The 20,145-nt window shown below is 43.4% G+C and overlaps 2 protein-coding genes across 3 annotated transcripts in view; one reads left to right on the top strand and one right to left on the bottom strand.

The window, feature by feature from the left end:
• MOGAT1 (monoacylglycerol O-acyltransferase 1) overlaps nt 1-7,058 on the bottom strand; it is a 41,398-nt gene extending 34,340 nt beyond the window's left edge. Inside the window, exon 1 of the mRNA XM_006134840.4 lies at nt 6,579-7,058. Within this exon, the coding sequence (XP_006134902.1) occupies nt 6,579-6,672 (94 nt within the window). The 5' untranslated portion in view covers nt 6,673-7,058. The remainder of the gene's footprint in view (nt 1-6,578) is intronic.
• Nucleotides 7,059-10,370: 3,312 nt separating this feature from the next.
• Nucleotides 10,371-20,145, top strand: part of FARSB (phenylalanyl-tRNA synthetase subunit beta) — a 68,641-nt gene continuing 58,866 nt past the window's right edge. Inside the window, exons 1-6 of one of the 2 annotated variants that reach the window (XM_075937543.1) lie at nt 10,371-10,595; nt 11,722-11,777; nt 12,408-12,562; nt 17,720-17,792; nt 18,303-18,418; nt 18,948-19,098. In XM_075937543.1, the coding sequence (XP_075793658.1) occupies nt 10,538-10,595; nt 11,722-11,777; nt 12,408-12,562; nt 17,720-17,792; nt 18,303-18,418; nt 18,948-19,098 (609 nt within the window). In that variant the 5' untranslated portion in view covers nt 10,371-10,537. Of the gene's footprint in view, nt 10,596-10,653; nt 11,094-11,721; nt 11,778-12,407; nt 12,563-17,719; nt 17,793-18,302; nt 18,419-18,947; nt 19,099-20,145 lie in introns of those variants that run through there. The other variant, XM_075937542.1, reaches the window with a different exon arrangement.

Here is a 20,145-nt window from a genome sequence, read left to right as displayed (position 1 = left end):
TTTATCTTTAACCCTATTATAAAAACAGGACCATGCAGCACTTTAAAGACTAACAAGATGGTTTATTAGGTGATGAGCTTTCGTGGGCCAGACCCACTTCCTCAGATCAAATTGTGTAAAAAAATTGGCATGACCATATATACCAAAAGGATACAATAAAAAAAAAGTGAACACATATACAATTGACAAATCAGATTTTAGAACAGAGGGGAGGTTAGTGTCTATGAGATAATGATATTAAGGGTGATAATTGTGGAAGCTATCTTTGTAATGGGTAAGGTAGCTAGCATCTTTGTTAAGGCTCATTCGTAAAGTGTCAAATTTAAGCATGAATGACAGTTCTGAGGTTTCCCTTAACTCAAGGAACTAACTACATTTATCTTACTTCAAAGAGACTTCAACACCAGACTACAAAGGGAAACCTCAGAACTGTCATTCATGCTTAAATTTGACACTTTACGAATGAGCCTTAACAAAGATGCTAACTACCTTACCCATTACAAAGATAGCTTCCACAATTATCATCCCTAATATCATTATCTCATAGACACTAACCTCCCCTCTGTTTTAAAATCTGATTTGTCAATTGTATATGTGTTCACTTTTTTTTTTATTGTATCCTTTTGGTATATATGGTCATGCCAATTTTCTTCCACAATTTGATCTGAGGAAGTGGGTCTGGCCCACGAAAACTCATCACCTAATAAACCATCTTGTTAGTCTTTAAAGTGCTGCATGGTCCTGTCTTTGGTTTCAGCAAGACCAGACTAACACGGCTACATCTCTATTACTAACCCTATTATGGTACCTTTGAAAAATCTCCATGCAACTTGCAGGGATTATACTTTTGGTATTGTACCTTTTAATTCTGTTCAATTAACCTCATTTTTGTGTAGTTCCCCTTACTGAAATTAAACACCACAGTTTTGGGCTACTGAGGTGTTTTTCCCATCACACAGATGTTAAATTTTATTACATTATGGTCACTATTTCCAAGTGGTCCAATCTTGACCAATCTTGTGCTCCACTTAGGACTAAATCAAGAATTCTCTCCTCTCTTGTGGGTTCCAGAACCAGCTGCTCCAAGAAGCATTTATTTAAGGTGTCAAGAAACTTAATCTCTGCATCCTGTACTGAGGAAGTGTACCAAATCAATATGGGAGTAGTTGAAATCCCCCACATTGAGTTTTTTTTTATTTTTATAGCCTCTTTAATCTCCACTATCATTGTCCTAGTCAGATGGTCAATAAAATATCCCCACTGCTATATTCTTATTATTAGAGATTCCATGAAACATTTTGGTTCATTTACGATTTTAATTTATTGAATTCTACATTTTCTTTCACGTATAGTGCCACTCCCCAACCAGCATGACCTGGTCTGTCCTTCCGATATATTTTGTACCCTGATATGACTATGTCCCATTGATTGTCCTCATTCTATGATGCCTATTATATCAATATCCTCTTTAAATATGAGGTACTCTAGTTCAGTGGTTCCCAATCACTGGTGCTGTGGCACACTGCCAGGCCATGCCCCCCAGCTGTTAATGGGCCCCTTCTGCTGGGGTTCTCCATAAGGTGCACGCTTGTATGCTCACAAAAAATTATCTTCCTGCCCACTTCCCCGCGTGGTACCAGGCTGAGTGGTGCAGCAGGCAGCAGGGTGTGTGGTGGCTAGAGCCAGGGCCCTAGAGAGGCTGGCCCTACTGGAGCAGCCTCACTATGGCCCGTTCCAGCTCCAGTGGCCACTATGCTGCTCGGCTGGCAGGGCTGCATGGAAGGCAGCTGCTCTGGGTGGCCGGGGCCAGCTCCACATGGCATTATAATTCAAGGTTTCACCATCTTTATTCCTCTGATAAAGTCCACGTGACTACCCCAGCTCTGCCAACCCAGGATACACAAAGCTGTCACTCATTTATGCGTTCATGCATGCTGCAGTTTCACTTATTGCCCCAGCTGGATGCTGCTGACGTGAGTGTTAAGAGCCCACTGCCCCATCCTGTGATGTCATTAATGTTTTTTTGACAAGAAAGCACTGTCCATGTTTTTGGTTATGTTTTACAATTCTTGAATACTACTTTTTTTGGGGGGGATAATAATAATAAAATTCCATTATAATGACATGTATTGTGTGCACATAGATGCAATGTAAAATAACATGTGACCACTTAGAATTAATTATCATAAGGAATATGCAAATGTTTCAGAGTGGTCCGCCAAAAGTTTTTGAATGAGTTTGCCGTTCCGCAATCCAAAAAAGTTTGAGAATTGCTGCTCTAGTTCTCCCATCTTATTTTTCCCATATTATTTGCTTTAGGTCTTTCATACTGGTACATGAGTTCAAAACCATATTTTAGAATGGTGAAATGTGATTATAAAACCACAGAAATTGGCTTCAGCACTCATGGATGACCATAGTATTCAAAACATGTGATGCAGTGTTAACAGGTTCAGAGGGAGAGACTTTGGAAGGAATCCTTTTTTCTCATCTATGTATTTCTAGGCACCACTCCCAATATTTTTAGGTTTATATTTATCACTGATACCATATACCTGACCTTTATGGATGATTAACAGAAGAAAAAATGTTATAATAAAAGCTTACAAGAGAATTAGGTAAATTCAATAGCTATTAGCCAAGATGGTAATGGGATGAAACCCCATCCTGTGAGTGTCCTTAGACCCCTGACAGCCAGAAGATGAGTCTGGCTTATGGGATAGATCATTTAGTCAAGGCTTCTTTGGGCTGATTTTGTGGAGCCCCTGTATACAAGTATTTTTCCTAATTTAAAACAAAATGATCACATGTGCAGGGACGGAAGCTGAGGGCTTTCCCGTAGGCTTTGGGGTGGGGCCAAAAATGAGGGGCTCAGAATGCAGGAGGGGGCCCCAGGCTGTGGCGGAGAGTTGTCATGGAGAGGTGAGGCTTCTGACCGGGGGTGTGGGCTCTGGGGTGGCACCAGAGATAAGGGGCTAGGGTACAGGACAGGGCTCCAGACTGGGGTCAAGGATTTGGAACAGGAGCAGGCTCAGAGTAGGAGGTTGGGGTGAAGATCCTGGATATGGGCACTCCAAACCCCTTGATGCCTGCCATCGTGGATCACTGTTCCCAATCACTGGGAGCTGCAGGAAGTAGTGTCCTGGTCCATGCTGCTTCCCACAGCTCCGATTGGTCAGGAACGGCAATCTACAGCCACTGGGAGCTGCAATCACCTGTACCTGGGGATGCAGAGGTAAATACAGTGGTGGCAGATTGTCAGGGGCTAACCCTGGAGAACCACCATTATTTTATTGTCTTCCCTTATCTTGGGGTCATTGTGGATAGTTCTCTGAAAACATCCACTTAATAGGCAGTGGCAATCAAAATGCAAACGAATGCTGGGAATGATTAAGAAAGGAATACATAATAAGCTAGAGGCAATATGGTATTTTCTTTCTAAATCCATGATAAGCCCCCATTTTGAATACCAGGTGCAGAAGCTGTTCTACATTTGATTTTAACAAATAGGGAGGAACTGGTTGAGAATTTGAAAGTGGAAGACAGCTTCTTGGGTGAGAGTATTATGAAATCATAGAGTTCATGATTCTAAGGAACAGTAGAAGGAAGGGCATAACAAGTGGGGTTGTGTACGCGGTCTGTTTTGGGAGTGGTTCTATTCAATATCTTCATTAACAATTTAGATATGGGCATAGAGAGTAAGCTTATTAAGTCTGCACATGCAACTGCTTTGGAGAATAGGGTCATAACTCAAAATGATCTGGATAAAATGAAGAAATGGTCTGAGGTAAATAGGATGAAGTTTAATAAGGACAAATGCAAAGTACTCCACTTAGGAAGGAACAATCGGTGTAGCATATACAGAGTGGAAGCGACTGTCTAGGAAGGAGTACTGCAGAAAGGGATCTAGGGGTCATAGTGGACCACAAGCTAAATGTGAATCAACAGTGTGACGCTGTTGCAAAAAAAGCAAGCATGATTTTGAGATGCCTACAACACTCCTGTTAATGTAAGACATGAGAAGTCATTCTTCCACTCTACTCTGAGCTGATTAAGCCTCAATTAGAGTATTGTGTCCAGTTCTGGGCACCACATTTCAAGAAAGATATGGAGAAATTAGAGAAGGTCCAGAGAAGAGCAACAAGAACGATTAAAGGTCTAGAGAACATGACCTATGAAGGAAGACTGAAAGAACTGGGCTTGTTTAGTCTGGAAAGGAGAAGACTGAGAGGGGACATGAGAGCGGTTTTCAGGTATCTAAAAGGGTGTCACAAAGAGGAGGGAGAAAAACTGTTCTCCTTAGCCTCTGAAGATAGGACAAGAAGCAATGGACTTAAATTGCAGCAAAGGAGAGTTAGGTTGGGCATTAGGAAAAACTTCCTAACTGTCAGGGCGGTTAAACACTGGAATAAATTACCTAGGGAGGTTGTGGAATCTCCATCTCTGGAGCTACTTAAGAGCAGGTTAGATAGACATCTATCTGGGATGGTCTACAATACTGGGTACTGCCATGAGGGTAGGGGACTGGACTTGATAACCTCTCGAGCTTCCTTCCAGTTCTAGTGTTCTATGAATCTATGTGGTTGCCTTGTCTCAAAATAGATATATTGGAATTGGAAAAGGTGCAGAAAAGGGTAACAAAAGTTATTGGAGTTATGGAACAGCTGACAGTAGGATTGCCAGGTGTCTGGTATTGACCCAGACAGTCCGGTATTGACCCGGACAGTCCGGTATTTTCACCTTTTTTCTCCGGTAAACCCAAACTGTGGTAGGTCCTAGAAAGGCACATGACCTTGCCACCTGGTACTGGAATCCTGCTGAACTAGATATTTTACCATAGGAATGGGGAATGTCAAGGAAAGGGTTCCTGTTCTGGGGGAAAGCATATTAAAGCAATAAGAAAACAATCAGCCTTTGTCTTCAGCTGGCTTTTGAAAATGCCTGGCAAACCCCAGGATACAAAGGAACTTTGAAGAAGCTATAGAGTTAGACCCAAGTCAGAGTAAAAGATCAACTCTTATTTGAGGCTTTTACCTGAAATAAGAACAGTGATATACAGGGTAACAATTTTCATGTTACAAATTTCTTAGTGGATTAGAACCAGCTAAGTGTTTTTTTGTTCATTTTTATTTCGTAACTTACTCTTATGTGACTATTTTTATTTGCAACCACTTAAATCCTACTTTTTGTACTTAATAAAAACACTTTGATTATTATCAAGCTCAGTGTAAAGCCAGCTCCTCAGAAACCAGAGTGCACCTTTCTTTGTAGGTAATTAGACCATACCATACTGATCCAGACACAGTTTTGGAATTTTATAGAATAAAATGACATATTTGCAGGATTTGTAAGGAAGCTATGTTTGTAAAACTCAAACTATGGGAAATGCAGGACAATGTAGCACTTTAAAGACTAACAAGATGGTTTATTAGATGATGAGCTTTCGTGGGCCAGACCCACTTCCTCAGATCAAATAGGAAGTGGGTCTGGCCCACGAAAGCTCATCATCTAATAAACCATCTTGTTAGTCTTTAAAGTGCTACATTGTCCTGCATTTTGCTTCAACTACCCCAGACTAACACGGCTACATTTCTATCACTATTCAAACTATGGGAACACTGAAGTGCCTTGACCACCAGCAATAATACACAGAACAGTGAGCTTTCTAAAGCTATGCCAATATATATTATCTGAGGATCAAAGTTTACCCACATGAGTAAAAATGTACTCCTATGATTAAACATATACTAGCAGAACTCCTTACTGGAATATTAGGAAAAATCACCACATACTAATAAGTCAGTGGAATTAGTTTACCTACTAAAATAAATTTATCACCATTAACTAAATTAACTTTAGACAGAAATAAATAAGTGTATGAGAAACGTCGACTCCCAACCTCTGAAACAGAAGATTAAAGACAAAAGTAGTCCCATATCACTTCTTATTTAATTTAGATTTGGGTGGAGATTCACAACGGAAAACTGTTGTACAAAAATAGTTAAATAATAATGAAAGCCACATTATATAAAAATCTTTACATCTACCATGAGGAATTGTTTTTGTTGGGGAGGGGGAAGAGGGGATAAAATATTAGTCATCACAAAACTAGCTGGGACTGAGGAATTTGTTTTAATGGGAAGACTCTGTCACTGTGAAATACATCTGTAGCTGTGTTTTTTATGGTCGCAGGTTCAAAACCGCCTGTGGCGGTTATACATGCATAAGAAAAACACAACTTACAAGAAAAAGAGAAACATCTTTTCAGACAACAGAGACAACTATACTCTCCTTTACTCCTTGCATGCTGAAATGCCCTGCCCATTTGTAAACAAGTAAGAAAGAAACATGGGGCTTCGCCAATGTTTATAATACTTGTAACTTTTCGCCATCCAGATGTACAGAGCCTTTCTCCTAATCCTGTGTAATGTGAACTTGCTTTCAAACATCAGCTTTAATATATGCAGCAGGCCAGGCTTAGTCTCCACGTGGCGACGGAGTGGAGGAATCCTGAGCCTGTTGCTGCTTTTAAATAAGATTCGTTTCCCTCTGAAGGCAGGCGGGCAAAGCGCTGTTACCTAATAGGAGGAAGGAGAAGACCCACTGGAACACGGCAGCTGTCTGGAGTCTCCTGGCCAGGGGAATGTGAACCGGAGCAAACTCGACTTTCATGTTGTGCGCGTCCTGCTTGTCCCGCAGAGGTAGAAGCCTCGCTCCTCTCCGGGAAGGCGATTAGCCGCAGAAAGAGGAAAGCAAACTACCGCCTACGCCCAGTTCCGCTCCCCCCGGAGCAAAACGGATCCTCCGTGTTCCCCGCAAACTCGGGGGGGAGTTCAGCTCGGCGCAGGACCGGCCGTTGTCTCGGGGTGCAACGCTCGCTGGATGCAGCCAAAGCCGCGGGGCTTGTGTGAGTCAGGCCACGCCCGCAATGCACCTCCGTAAGGGAACGCGCTGGCCGCGCCTCCTCTCGCAGGGACCCCGCCAGCTGCAGCGGACGGGGGCAGTCCCGGCCGGGGGCTGCGCGCGGAGCAGGAAAAACTTTGCTGTGACTGGCAGCTGCAGGATGGGCTCGGCTGGGGGCTGCCTGCCCCTGCTGGGCAGAGGCTGCAGTTCAGCCGCGTAGGGGCAAGCCCTATTGGTTGCCGGGCAACGAGAGTAATTCAGGCCAGGGGGAGGGGCAGGTCAGTGAGTTAGGGCAGGTGGCAGAGGAAGTTGTATTGAATTCAGCACATAGGGAAGAGGCAGGTGGCCCCTTCCTTGTGCAGCTCTACCCCGCTCCCCCGCCCCATTCCACCGTGGAAAAGGTGCCTCGGATTAGGGGGCTGGGCCCAACAAATACCAGCAAAGTGAAAACAGGCAAAAACCTGCACAAGTGAAAAAGACACGAGTCACACTCCAAAAAACCATGAGACTGGCCCAAATGTTAGTTCAGTTACACTGTCCTTTTGAAACAAAATGCAGGACTATGTAGCACTTTAAAGACTAACAAGATGGTTTATTAGATGATGAGCTTTCGTGGGCCAGACGCACTTCCTCAGATCAAATAGTGGAAGAAAATAGTCACAGCCATATATACCAAAGGATACAATTAAAAAAAATGAACACATATGAAAAGGACAAATCACATTTCAGAACAGAAGGAGGATGCGGGGCATGCAACTGTAGAAATGGTTGAAATGGCAAGCAACTGTTTTTTCTTTGTGATCCTGTCTAATGTCTGTTTTGTGGGCATTGATTCTTTGGCGAAGTGTCTGAGACGTTTGTCCAATGTACATAGCAGACGGACACTTTCGGCACATGATAGCATAGATTATATTTCTGGAGGCACAGGAATATGTATTCTTGATTTTATAACTCACTTGGTTAGGCCCAATAATGGTGTCATTCAACCAGAAAGGACACTGTCTCAATGACCTACTCACCTGCATCTTACTTCAGAAGACATTCAAATCTGCACTTGAAAGAGAATCCTCTGAACTGGCATTCATGCTAAAATTCCAACACTCTCCGCAGGGGGGCTGAACAAAGACTCCAGCTATCTTACCCATTACAAAGATAGCTTCCCCAATTATCACCTCTAATACTATTAACTCACAGACATCTACCCTTCCCCAACTCTAATATCAATAACTCACAGGCATTCACCTTCCTTTCCCCTCCCCCCCTGCATCCTCCTTCTGTTCTGAAATGTGATTTGTCCTTTTCATATGTGTTCTTTTTTTTTTATTGTATCCTTTGGTATATATGGCTGTGACTATTTTCTTCCACTATTTGATCTGAGAAAGTGGGTCTGGCCCACGAAAGCTCATCATCTAATAAACCATCTTGTTAGTCTTTAAAGTGCTACATTGTCCTGCAGAGGAAGTGGGTCTGGCCCACGAAAGCTCATCATCTAATAAACCATCTTGTTAGTCTTTGAAGTGCTACATTGTCCTGCATTTTACATAGTCCTGTATTTTGTTTCAGCTACACCAGACTAACACGACTACATTTCTATCACTGTCATTTTGGTCTGTCTTTTGATTTTTTTAACCCCATGTCTACACTGGTGTGTGTGCTTGAGCACACAAATCTATTCCAGGGGAGTGCCTGAGTCAGTTGCACTATTAACAACGCTCCCTAATTTAGGGTGTGGCTGTGTGATGCTGGCAAATCAGGGGCCAGCTCTTGCCAACACTTCAGTCCCATGCTGACCAATTCATTGCTGGAAAACAGTCTATTTGACTTGTGTGTTAGTCTGACTAAAGTGAATGCCTAAAATTGTGTTTAGGTTTTGAAATGCTTGTAAATTTCTGGGTGTGTTCATCTCACTTGTATCTTTATCACTTGCTATAAAGCAGTGGTTGCCAACCTTTTAAAGCAGGAGATCACTTTCTTAATTTAAGTGCAACCCAAGATCTACCTCAAACCCAAATACCCTTGCCCTGCCTCCTTTGTACCCCTTCTCACTCCATCCATCCTCCCTCCCTCTCTCACCCTCCTTCACTTTCAGCAGGCTGGGGCAGGCAGTTGGGGTGCTGAAGGGGGTTCTAGGTGCAGGCTCTGGGAGGATGTTTGGATGCAGGGGTGTCACATTATTGGATTTTAAAGTGAGCAGACAGATCACTGTTGCACCCACGAGTGGTGTTTTCCCCAAATTCTGTACAAAGTTGGCCACTAGAGGTGTCAAATGGAAGCTTATGCTCTACTGATTCTATGTGACACTCATGCACTTGTATGATTTTTGTATGTGAAGTTATGAATATGGGCTCTGTTCTTGTATTTCAAATGTTCTCTGTCTGGGAGGGAGCAATGGGCCTGGAGTGCCTGTTGTGAAAAAGGATTGTTCAGTGAATGGCTGTGCTAACCAGCATTGCTTCATAGACAAGATGGAGATGGCCTCATGGGATTTTTATATCCCTGGTGTCTCCCAAACTGGAGTTGGTCACATGATCAAATGACCTGTCTGTGTTTCACATGCAAGAAGCCATAAGTCACTGGCTGGCATTGTTGTTTTTGTCTGTAACAGACTAATTCGGCTATCCCGAAGCATTTTATTTTCAGCTTGCTACCGAATGTACAGGGGTAAAGGAGAATGAGGCTTAGTTCTCCAAATGCAGACCTGACACAATACCTGCAGAGTTCCAAGCACTTTCTCAGATGCACTTTTATCACTTGAAATATCCAGCTAAAGATGCCAGAAACTGCACCTTGCTGCTACCTCAACAATCCTCCTTTATCGCTGTTTAGAAAGCCCCAGGGCTGCAGCTTAGCTCTAATGATGGCCGGGGGAGGTGGGAGGAGCCTTCATTGTAAGTGGGTTGGCAGAAATAGGTGTCAGTGTTTCCATAGCTGAATTCCAGCCTGATACGTTGGGGTACAACATGCCTGGAAACTCAGCTGGTGACCATTCCAACGGGGTGAGCATCACCATGGAAGACCCCGCTACACACGTGCCAGCACAGTCACAGGTGCAAGGCCGGGCCCGCAAGCGGCACAGAGCCGGGAAGAGGCGCAGGGCCATTGCCCGGGGGCGGCAGGGCTCTAACACTATTCCCCGGCCCTCCAGGGGCGCTGCCCAGCCCGGGGAGCGTCGCGGGCAGAGTCACGTTCCGCCCCGCCGCTCAGGGCAGAGGCCGGGCCCAGCGACCCCAGAGCGGGTGGGTGGGAACCTCCCCTCTCGGCCCGGGACGCCTGCGCCCGCTACCCCAACTGTCAGATCCCCCCGCGTGCACTCCACGCCACAGCCGGCCGACTGACGTAGCGGTCTGCGTTCATAGCTGGCCAGGCTCTGCCTGATGCCATCAGCTGCTTCCTTCCTTCCGTTCCGCTCGCGCGCCGCGGGTCTCGCCAGGAGAGTGCGGCTACAAGCCGGCCACCGGCGCGGCGTGAGGCAAGGGCGGGCAGCAGCGCTGGTGCAGGAGCAGAAGGGAATTCTAAAGATCAGGCTGTAGTTTAGCCAGCCCCAGGACCTGACGAGTGAGGCGCACTGTGAGCGGGGTCCTTCCTGCGGCGTGTGCGGAAGTGCATGCGCAGTGCATGCATGTAGCTCCTAGACATGCCGACAGTCAGCGTGAAGCAGGAGCTGCTCTTCCAGGCGCTGGGCAGGCGTTATAGTGAGTGCGGGCGGGCGCTGGGCAGGAGCTAGGGGGAGGGGGTGGCTCTGCCGCTTTGGCCTGTCACCAGCTTTCAGGCCGCTGCCGCTGGGGACTGACTTGTTTTCCTGTCCGTGTGTCCGAGGGCTGCTGCCCGCCGAGCACCATCTGCGGGGTCTGCCTTTGCTCTTGCTCAGGGCCTGCCCCGGGAGCAGCAAGATGCTGCCGATCCGATGGTGCTGGGTGTCATAGCGGCCAGTCGGGAAACTGACAAGACTCTGGGCCGATTTCATTGGGGAAATCCGCGCGGCGCAGTTTGTGCAGTGTGGAGTTGTCTGTGTGCGGACTTGGGCGTCACTGCGATAACTTTACACAGAATTCCCATCGGGAAATGTGTTTGCACGGACGTAAGGCTTGAGTTCTTCAGAAGTGCACAGCATTTGCCTGGGAAAGCTTGCTTGGCATGGCTTGATGAGCTTTTCAGGTCCTGTGTATACATACCTGCTATTTGCAATACAGGTATATCGTTAAACACTGCAGTCTAACTTTAGAACAGTGTACTAGGAAAGGAAGTTTTTCTGAATTGTGTTCTTCATTGTAATAATTGATGGGTTCAGAAATACAGACCTGGCAGATAAGTCTATTTAGCCAGATTGCCTTTTCATCCAGCCTTTCCTTGTCCCCCAAATTGTGTGGCAAATCAGACATCTCCACATATCATAACGTGGGTCATGCATCTTAATTTATGCTCAGCTGACTGAATAAGAAAGTATTTGTTGTAACAAGTGCACTGCTTCTCATAGACTTGGCTGTTGTTTTGCTGATGTGATGTCTCCTGTTCTGTTATACAATGTGGAGGCTAGCCTGAAAAAAGCTACTGGTGCAACAAGTTATATTCAATACAAAATGGTATAGTGTGTGCTAAATATTTTGTTTGCTATGCATTTCACAAATCATTAAGTACTATATGTATAGCAGAAATTGATATTAAAATAAAAGTAATAACATTCTCAGTGATACACCCTCTTTCTCTCCTTGTAAATAGTATTTAATATTCTATTCAGTACTTTTTTAAAGTTATCTTCAGAAGTCTGAGATCTTTGTATTGGAAACCAGAATTAATGGGTGAAATTTCTTTTCTTCCTAGCTGATGAAGAATTTGATGAACTTTGTTTTGAGTTTGGTTTGGAACTTGATGAAGTTGTAAGTATTGTTGTCATTTGTCACATTTACATTTGTCACTCTTTGGCTGTGGGGGATTGATTGGAGTTCTGTTTTGATAGAGGAGGCCAGTCTCCTTTGTCTTTGGCAGGTTAGCTGCCCATCAACAGTAAAAGATCCTTTTCACTGAACATCATAAGGAGTGTAAATAACCCAGAGACACTGCTGTTCTGCAGTGGCTAAGAACTTCTAATGTTGGTATCCCAGTTACAAGTTGTGTGTTGCAGATTTTTTGCAAACTCTACTTTGGTTTTATCTTTTTCTGGAAGGGTGTAGAACTACTGCAAAAGCTTAGTGGTTTGGGTATTTCATATTTTGACTGAAAAGTAGAGGTTAAGGTCTTGCTTCCGCAAGTTCGTTTTCTAGCTCTGGCACCAACATCTTTGCAGTGTATTAGCATATTAAGACTTCTAGATTTAAGAGATGACTTCAGTTAGTACAATTTTTGGTGCTTTAAACAGCCATTTCATGTATAAATCCACATTATGCTCTTTAAACTAAATTTATTAATGAATACTAATTTATTTTAGATTTAAAAGTATGCTGTTTTTCAAAGCATCCTTTATATTAATTTACTTCATGATCAGTGACTTGGTTTTTATTTATTTGTAGACGTCTGAGAAGGACATAATAAGCAAAGAACAAGGTGATGGAAAGGCAGAGGGTGCATCAGATATCATTCTCTATAAAATTGATGTTCCTGCTAACCGATATGATCTTCTTTGTCTGGAAGGATTGGTCCGCGGGCTTCAAGTTTTTAAAGAAAGGTATTGTAGCACAATGAAGTATTTACTTAGGTTAAACTCCTGCTTTTTAACATTAAGATGTTTAATAAAAGTTCCTTGACCCATTAGGGATCTATGATATATAATGTCACTGTAGTTGGTAAAATGTTCTCTAAACGCTTGTCTGGAGAGACTCACAGCATTATTCTTTCAGAGTAAACGTCAGCTGTGTCTGATATGCATAGTCTGGAGAAGGAATTGTCATTCTAAATTTGCTGAGTAGGTCTTTGTTTGTTGGTTTTGAAATATTGTTTACTATATATTACATACCCACAGTTAGGGATGTAAGTAAGTAGCCAACTATCCAATAAGCCTAGGCTTGTCAGGTAGTTGAGTTGACTACTCACATTTCCCTATGCTGTCTGTATCAGAGGTAGCCAGGCGGCGGGAAGCAGGAGCCAGTGCTTTGGGGAGCTGGTTTGAAAGCTGGTTTCCTCCCAGCACCGTCTCCATGATACCTCCTGCTCCTCCACCCCTTTGCTGCTGCCTCTCATAGAGGTAGCAGTGCTGGGGTTGGGGAGGCAGGGGAGCTGCGCTGGCAGCAGCTCCTGACCACAGGCAGCCTGGCTCAGTCCTGGCTCATGTCGAGTCTACCCACGCTGTGCCTCTGCAGTTTAAATGTAGTAGGAGCCAGGTTGCCTGCACACCTGGCTCCTACTACATTTAAACTGCAGAGCTGCAGTGGGGGTAGCTCCTGAACCTGGTACAAGCCAGGACTGAGCTGGGCTGCCTGTGATCAGGTGCTACTGCCAGAGCAGCCTCCGCTACCCCTCCACCCTTAGCGTTGCTGCCTCTGATAGAGGAGGCTCAGGTGGGGCTGGGGATGAGGAATTTAGTATACAGGCCCCGGGGAGAGAGAACAACACTAGTCCTTTTTCACCTCAACAGCTTGGGACCAGGTGAGGAGAGCCAGTCCATGGCTGCTGTAGCTGCAGTGGGCACATCTGGGGGAGAGGATCTTGTCCCCCAGCTGCACTAGATAGACAGACAAATGCACACACGTACACTCACTCTCTCAAATATACAGCTATCTACTATCCCTTTCTTTGCTTCTGCCCCCTGCTGCCCTAGTGGGATTATAGCTGTCCCATTCCCTATGTCTGGCCCTTTGCAGTTCCTCTTTGGTCATTATATCCCAGCTAGCAGAGTCATCTGTTTTCATTTTATGAGAAACAATCGCATTCCAGATAATCCCAGTGTCCTGGCAGACTCAAACCCTTACATTACTTTAAGTTATAATGAAAGGAAGCTGCATACCAAATTTGGTAGTCTTAATTCATACCATTCAGAAGGAGTTCTTGAACAGACACGCTTGCTCACTCAGAGTACATCTATATTGCACGGCTACCCCGTATTTCAAAGTATTTTTCAAAATAATAGATGCACTATATTGGCATTCTAGTAAACCTCGTTGCGTGAGGGATAAAGATTGGCTCAAAATAGCACATAATTTCGAAATTTGGTGCTGTGGAGACGTGCCAAATTTCTAAATAAGCTATTTCAAAATGGATTTTTTTTCAAATTTAGGGTCCTGTGTAGAGACACCCTCCACCCTAAGTGTCATTAGAGGAGGTTTTGGAACAAATAGAAAAACTTAATGTTAACAAATCTCCGGGACCGGATGGCATTCATCCAAGCGTTCTAAAAGAACTCAAATGGGAAATTGCTGAGCTATTATCTGTGGTTTGTAACCTATCCTTTAAATCGGCTTCCGTACCTAATGACTGAAAGGTAGCCAACGTGACACCAATATTTAAAAAGGGCTGTAGAGGCGATCCTGGCAATTACAGACCGGTAAGTCTAACTTCAGTACCAGGCAAATTAGTCAAAACAATTTGCGGGATAGCTCAGTGGTTTGAGCATTGGCCTGCTAAACCCAGGGTTGTGAGTTCAATCTTTGTAGAGGCCGTTTAGGGATTTGGGGCAAAAGTTTGTCAGGGATGGTACTTGGTCCTGCTGTGAAGGCAGGGGGCGGGACTCAATGACCTTCAAGGTCCCTTCCAGTTCTAGGAGATAGGCAATCTCCATTAATTTAATAGTAAAAAATAAAATTGTGAAGCATGTAGAAGAACATAATTTGTTGGACAAAAGTCAACATGGTTTCTGTAAAGGGAAATCCTGTCTTACTAATCTGTTAGAGTTCTTTGAAGGGGTTAACAAACATGTGGACAAGGGGGATCCAGTAGCTATAGTATACTTGGATTTTCAGAAAGCCTTTGACAAGGTCCCTCACCAAAGGCTCTTGTGTAATTTACATGGTCATAAGAGGGAAGGTCCCTTCTTGGATTGAGAACTGGTTAAAAGACAGGAAACAAAGGGTAGGAATAAATGGTAAATTTTCAGATTGGAGAGGGGTAACTAGTGGTGTCCCCCAAGGGTCAGTCCTGGGACCAATCCTTTTCAACTTATTCATAAATGATCTGGAGAAAGGGGTAAGCAGTGAGGTAGTAAAGTTTGCAGATGATACAAAACTGTTTAGGATAGTCAAGACAGAAGCAGACTGTGAGGGACTCCAAGAAGATCTCACCAAACTGAGTGATTGGGCAACAAAATGGCAAATGAAATTTAATGTGGATAAGTGTAAAGTAATGCACATCGGGAAAAATAACCCCAACTATACGTACAGTATGATGGGGGCTAATTTGGCTATGACAAATCAGGAAAGAGATCTTGGAGTTATCGTGGACAGTTCTCTAAAAACTTCCACACAGTGTGCAGCGGCGGTCAAAAAGGCAATAAGACCCAGAATATCTTACTGCCCCTGTATAAAACTATGGTACGCCCACATCTTGAATACTGTGTACAGATGTGGTCTCCTCACCGCAAAAAAGATATTTTGGCCTTGGAAAGGGTTCAGAAAAGGGCAACTAAAATGATTAGGGGTTTGGAACGGGTCCCATATGAGGAGAGGTTAAAGCGACTGGGACTTTTCAGTTTAGAAAAGAGGAGACTGAGGGGGGATATGATAGAGGTATATAAAATCATGAGTGGTGTGGAGAGGGCCGATAAAGAAAAGTTATTTATTAATTCCCTAAATAGAAGAACTAGAGGACACCAAATGAAATTAATGGGGAGCAGGTTTAAAACTAATAAAAGAAAGTTCTTCTTCACCCAGCGTGTAGTCAACCTGTGGAACTCCTTGCCAGAGGAGGCTGTGAAGGTTAGGACTATAATAGAGTTTAAAGAGAAACTAGATAATTTCATGGAGGTTAGGTCCATAAAAGGCTATTAGTCAGGGGATAAAATGGTGTCCTTGTCCTCTGTCAGAGGTTGGAGAGGGATGGCAGGAGACAAATTGCTTGATCAATGTCTTCGGTCCACCCTCTCTGGGGCACCTGGTGCTGGCCACTGTCGGTAGACAGGATACTGGGCTAGATGGACCTTTGGTCTGACCCATTACGTCCTTTCTTATGTTATGTTCTTATGTACCCTCACTCTCAAACTCTCTCAAATATGTAGTAGTTAATTATTGATGTTACTGAAATTTTCTTTCATATTAATATGTGCAAGTAATTAGCATTAATGAGTGATCTAATTAGACAACCTGGGATCGATCCTGCAAGGTACTAAGTATCCTCACGTGTCCTTGATGGTAGGGGAGATTGAGAGTGCTCAGGTTCAATTCTCCTGAGACAGAACCAGTGTTCTACAAATTGGTTTTCTTTAAATCTAAGGGTATGTCTACACTGCAAAGTTAATTCAAAATAACAGCCGTTATTTTGAATTAACTTTAATAGCGTCTATACATGCAAACCGCTCTTTCAAAATTAATTTGAAATAGCAGAGCACTTAATTCGAATTTGGTAAACCTCATTCTACGAGGAGTAACACTTAATTTGAAATAGGGGGCTCCAGCCCTTCCCAGGGAGCCCTGGTGGCCACTCTGGGCACAACCAGGAAAATTTACTCTCCTCTCCCCCAGCCCTGGAGACATTAAAGGGGTTGACCCTGGCCACAGTGCCTGTGCCAGCTCCAAGCCTGCCAGCCCAGAGCCAGCAGTGGCCACCGGGGCCCCTAACCCAGAGGCTCCAAAACATGAGCCAGCAAGCCACTGGCAGCCAGCCCTCCACCGCTCCCAGGAGCCTGATGGGTCGGAGAAGGCGGGCGACTTCCTGGTCCAGGTGGAGATCATGGACCTTATTCAGGTTTGGGGGGGGATGCCCCCAACGTCCATGATCTCCGCACTAGACGGAGGAATGCGGCCGTCTATGGCAGGATAGCTGCCAGCCTGGCCAGCAAAGGCCACATGTGAACCCAGGAGCAGGTTAGCATGAAAGTCAAGTTGGTCCGGCGAGACCCCCAACCCTGAGCCCTGAGCTTCCCCTCCGCCTTCTTCTTCTTGCTTCTCCCTTCCAGGTCCCTTCCTCCCAGGTTTCCCCCTCCCCTCTTCCCATTTCCCACCTCCTTTTCTCAGTCTCCCCAGAGGTTCATCCCCCCTCCCCCAGTTTTGTTCCATAAACCCAGTTTCTATTTTTGAACATACATGTCTTTTATTTGACATCCGGAAGGGGGGCTAGGAATGGGTAAATGGAAGGACGTGAGGGAGGAATGGGGCACAAGCTCCTGGTGGGGAGGACCGGGGAGGCTCTGAGAGCTCCTCAGGGCATCCTAGATCCTGACAGGCCCCCGATGAACCCCTCCCCCCCGGTTGGCAGCCTGCAGCAAGCGCAGCCGGGCTGATGGCAACAACCCTACGAGATACACTGGCATGCCCAAGGGCAGCTCTGGCTCCATGTGGCCGAGTGCTGTGGTATCCCAAGTGCGGGCACTCAGCACTCCGAGACAGGACTGCTTTGCTGTCCCTCATCAAGATAGACAAGCAAGCAGGGAACCCTGAGAAGTTAATTCGAAATAGAACTGTAGTGTAGACATACCCTAAGAGTTTTTGAGAAATCTTTGACTGCAGTGGAGTTGTCTTTTTGAGCATTTCTATTTCATAGTCCTCTATATTTTAGTAAAATCCTCTTAGGAAACTTTAGCTATATGTTAGCAGTTATTATAGATCTTTTAATACTAATACAAATTTATAACATTTTCACCATAAAGTGCAGTGACGCTCCTCTAAAGTTTCTTCTTTGTGTTCTTTTTAGAAGAATGTTTCATCCTCAGTTGTGAACTTTATTTCCATTTGTGTTTTAGGATAAAAGCTCCTAGATATAAAAGGATTATGCCGGCCAATGGTGAAATTCAGAGGCTGCTAATTACTGAAGAGGTGAACTTTTTTGCTGAACTTTTGTCCATACTGTAAAAGCATCATCACCAGCAAGCATACTCTGTAGTAAATGAGTTTGTTTTAAATTGTATTGAGCTAAGGTTACTGCTTATTTTAAGTATTTTTCTCAGTTACAATATACATTATAAAACTAGTGATCTTCATGCTTGCTGATATGGGAATACTGTAAAAAATACTTTAGAACAAACTTCATAAAAGGTAACCCATGTAATTTCAGGATAATTCATACCTATGCATCTCTGATGATTATCTAGAACCATATTTTCAGTAGAGAAAATCCTTTTTCCCTTACCAAACCGAAAGTAGATTATTTCCTTCAGGGATGTGTGTTGCATTTTCCATTGTTGTATTATACATTTTATTAACAAGTGGTAAGCACTTTAAAAAGTTCAATATGCACAATGAAAACAAAGTGGGAAATTAATGTTATGAATTTTATGTATATGATATTTTAATAATTTGTAATTGTACTGCTCTTATAAACTGTAGACTGACCAAGTTCGTCCTCATGCTGTAGCTGCAGTCCTTCGTAACATAACTTTTTCCAAGGCTCGCTATGATAGTTTCATTGACCTACAAGAAAAACTACACCAGAACATTTGCAGGTTAGTTTTCAATTCCAGTGAGAATAGATTACATGGTATATCACTATTTATTTTGGTTTAATATTTTTTATTGTGAAACATTTTATTTTTGAGGTGGACTGCTTTTCCCTTATCTAAAGAGGTGTTCTGTCTTACACTCATGGTTAGAAAAATATTTTTTAAGCAATGCTCTTAGATATTCTTCATTTGATTTATTTGACCCTGGCACTTTTCAGTTTATCTCAATGTCATAAAGAAGGTGACATCTGCTACTACATCAGCAGAAGCATCCTCTTGGGTAAATTCTTTGCCTCAGTCCCATTAGATTTACATTTGACTGTTGTGGGTGTGGTTACAAAGCCAATATACTATGCATACTGCATGCAGAATGCTATTAGGTGTAAGTGCTTCCACACTTGTAAAAATCCCTATTGTTCTTCCATTAGATATGTGCATATTTGATTCTATGATGCTTCAGAGGACTTTTCTTCAGAGGAACTCCAAATATGGATAGAAAAGTCGTTGTTATTTTGCCTTGATTTCTTTGTAGGAAAAGAACGTTGGTAGCGATTGGTACCCATGACCTGGACACTATCTCTGGTCCATTTACTTATACAGCTAGACCTCCTTCAGAAATTAAATTCAAGCCCCTGAATCAGGACAAGGAGTATACTGCTTCTGAAATTATGGAGCTATATAGGGTAGGTGTCCTTTCCTAACTCTTCTTGTGTAGTTCTGAAATTTCAATTTCTAGAGGGATTGCAAGACTTGGGATTTGCACCGCTGCAGATACTGCCAATGGTGGTGGTAATTTTGTGTTGTTGCCCCTTCTCAGCTAGGAGCTGGGAACTAGACCAAAAGTTCACTTTTATGCAGAGTACCAAATATATACATGAAAATGTGACTATTTGTTTACTGCTGATGTGAGATCACAGTTTAATATACTCGGAGCTAAATGTGAAATGGTGTACTAGTGAAAAGGCTCCATGAAGAGTTATTTCAGTCCTGCATATGGCTGTATGAAATATGACAGATGTTTTATTTGAAGGATTTTAACCTGTGTATTTATCTGTCTTCTCTTTAATTTCACCTCATTATAATCCTTTTGTTATCATGGGACAAAATATAGATCCATCAGTTGTCAAAAAAATACCTTAAAATTCCCATGTGTGCTCACTAGAACATATTATAGTGAACAAAGTATTATTCTCTTATGCTGGTGGAACTGGTTTTAAATCTTGTTGTGATTGCAGTTACTGTACTAGTTACTAATATGATGTTTAATATAGCATGAGTGATTGAAGTAATTTAGCCTCTGTTTGAAGCTTTACTGTTTTGAGTTGAGTAACTTGTGTTTCTCTCTCACATTGATTTGATGTTATTCATTACCTATTTCTACCCATAGCTCTTGGGGTGAAATCCGGCCCCATTGATATCAGTGGGACTTTTGCCATTGACTCCAATGGAGCGACCATTTCACTGTTGATCTTTGACTTGTCCGTGAGCAGTTGGTTGTATTTAATATTCAAAACTTGTGCTGTAGTCTTCAAGTTTTTACACATAGAAGTCATATGGTGTCTCTTGGATAAAAATAACTCTTACAGTCAGTCTTCTGGTGCAGACAGTCATGCTTATCAACACAAAGCTGGCTTTCCATGAACATTTTACCTTAATGCTCATGGTTCTGAACAAGCCCATGACTATTCTAGGAATGAGCTTGATGACAGGAAACTGAACACATGAAGGGT

Source organism: Pelodiscus sinensis, chromosome 10, assembly GCF_049634645.1.
Source record: "Pelodiscus sinensis isolate JC-2024 chromosome 10, ASM4963464v1, whole genome shotgun sequence".
NCBI classification, from domain to species: domain Eukaryota; kingdom Metazoa; phylum Chordata; order Testudines; family Trionychidae; genus Pelodiscus; species Pelodiscus sinensis.
The sequence above is the reverse complement of the archived record's forward strand: the minus strand, read 5'-3'. Positions and strand labels throughout refer to the sequence as shown.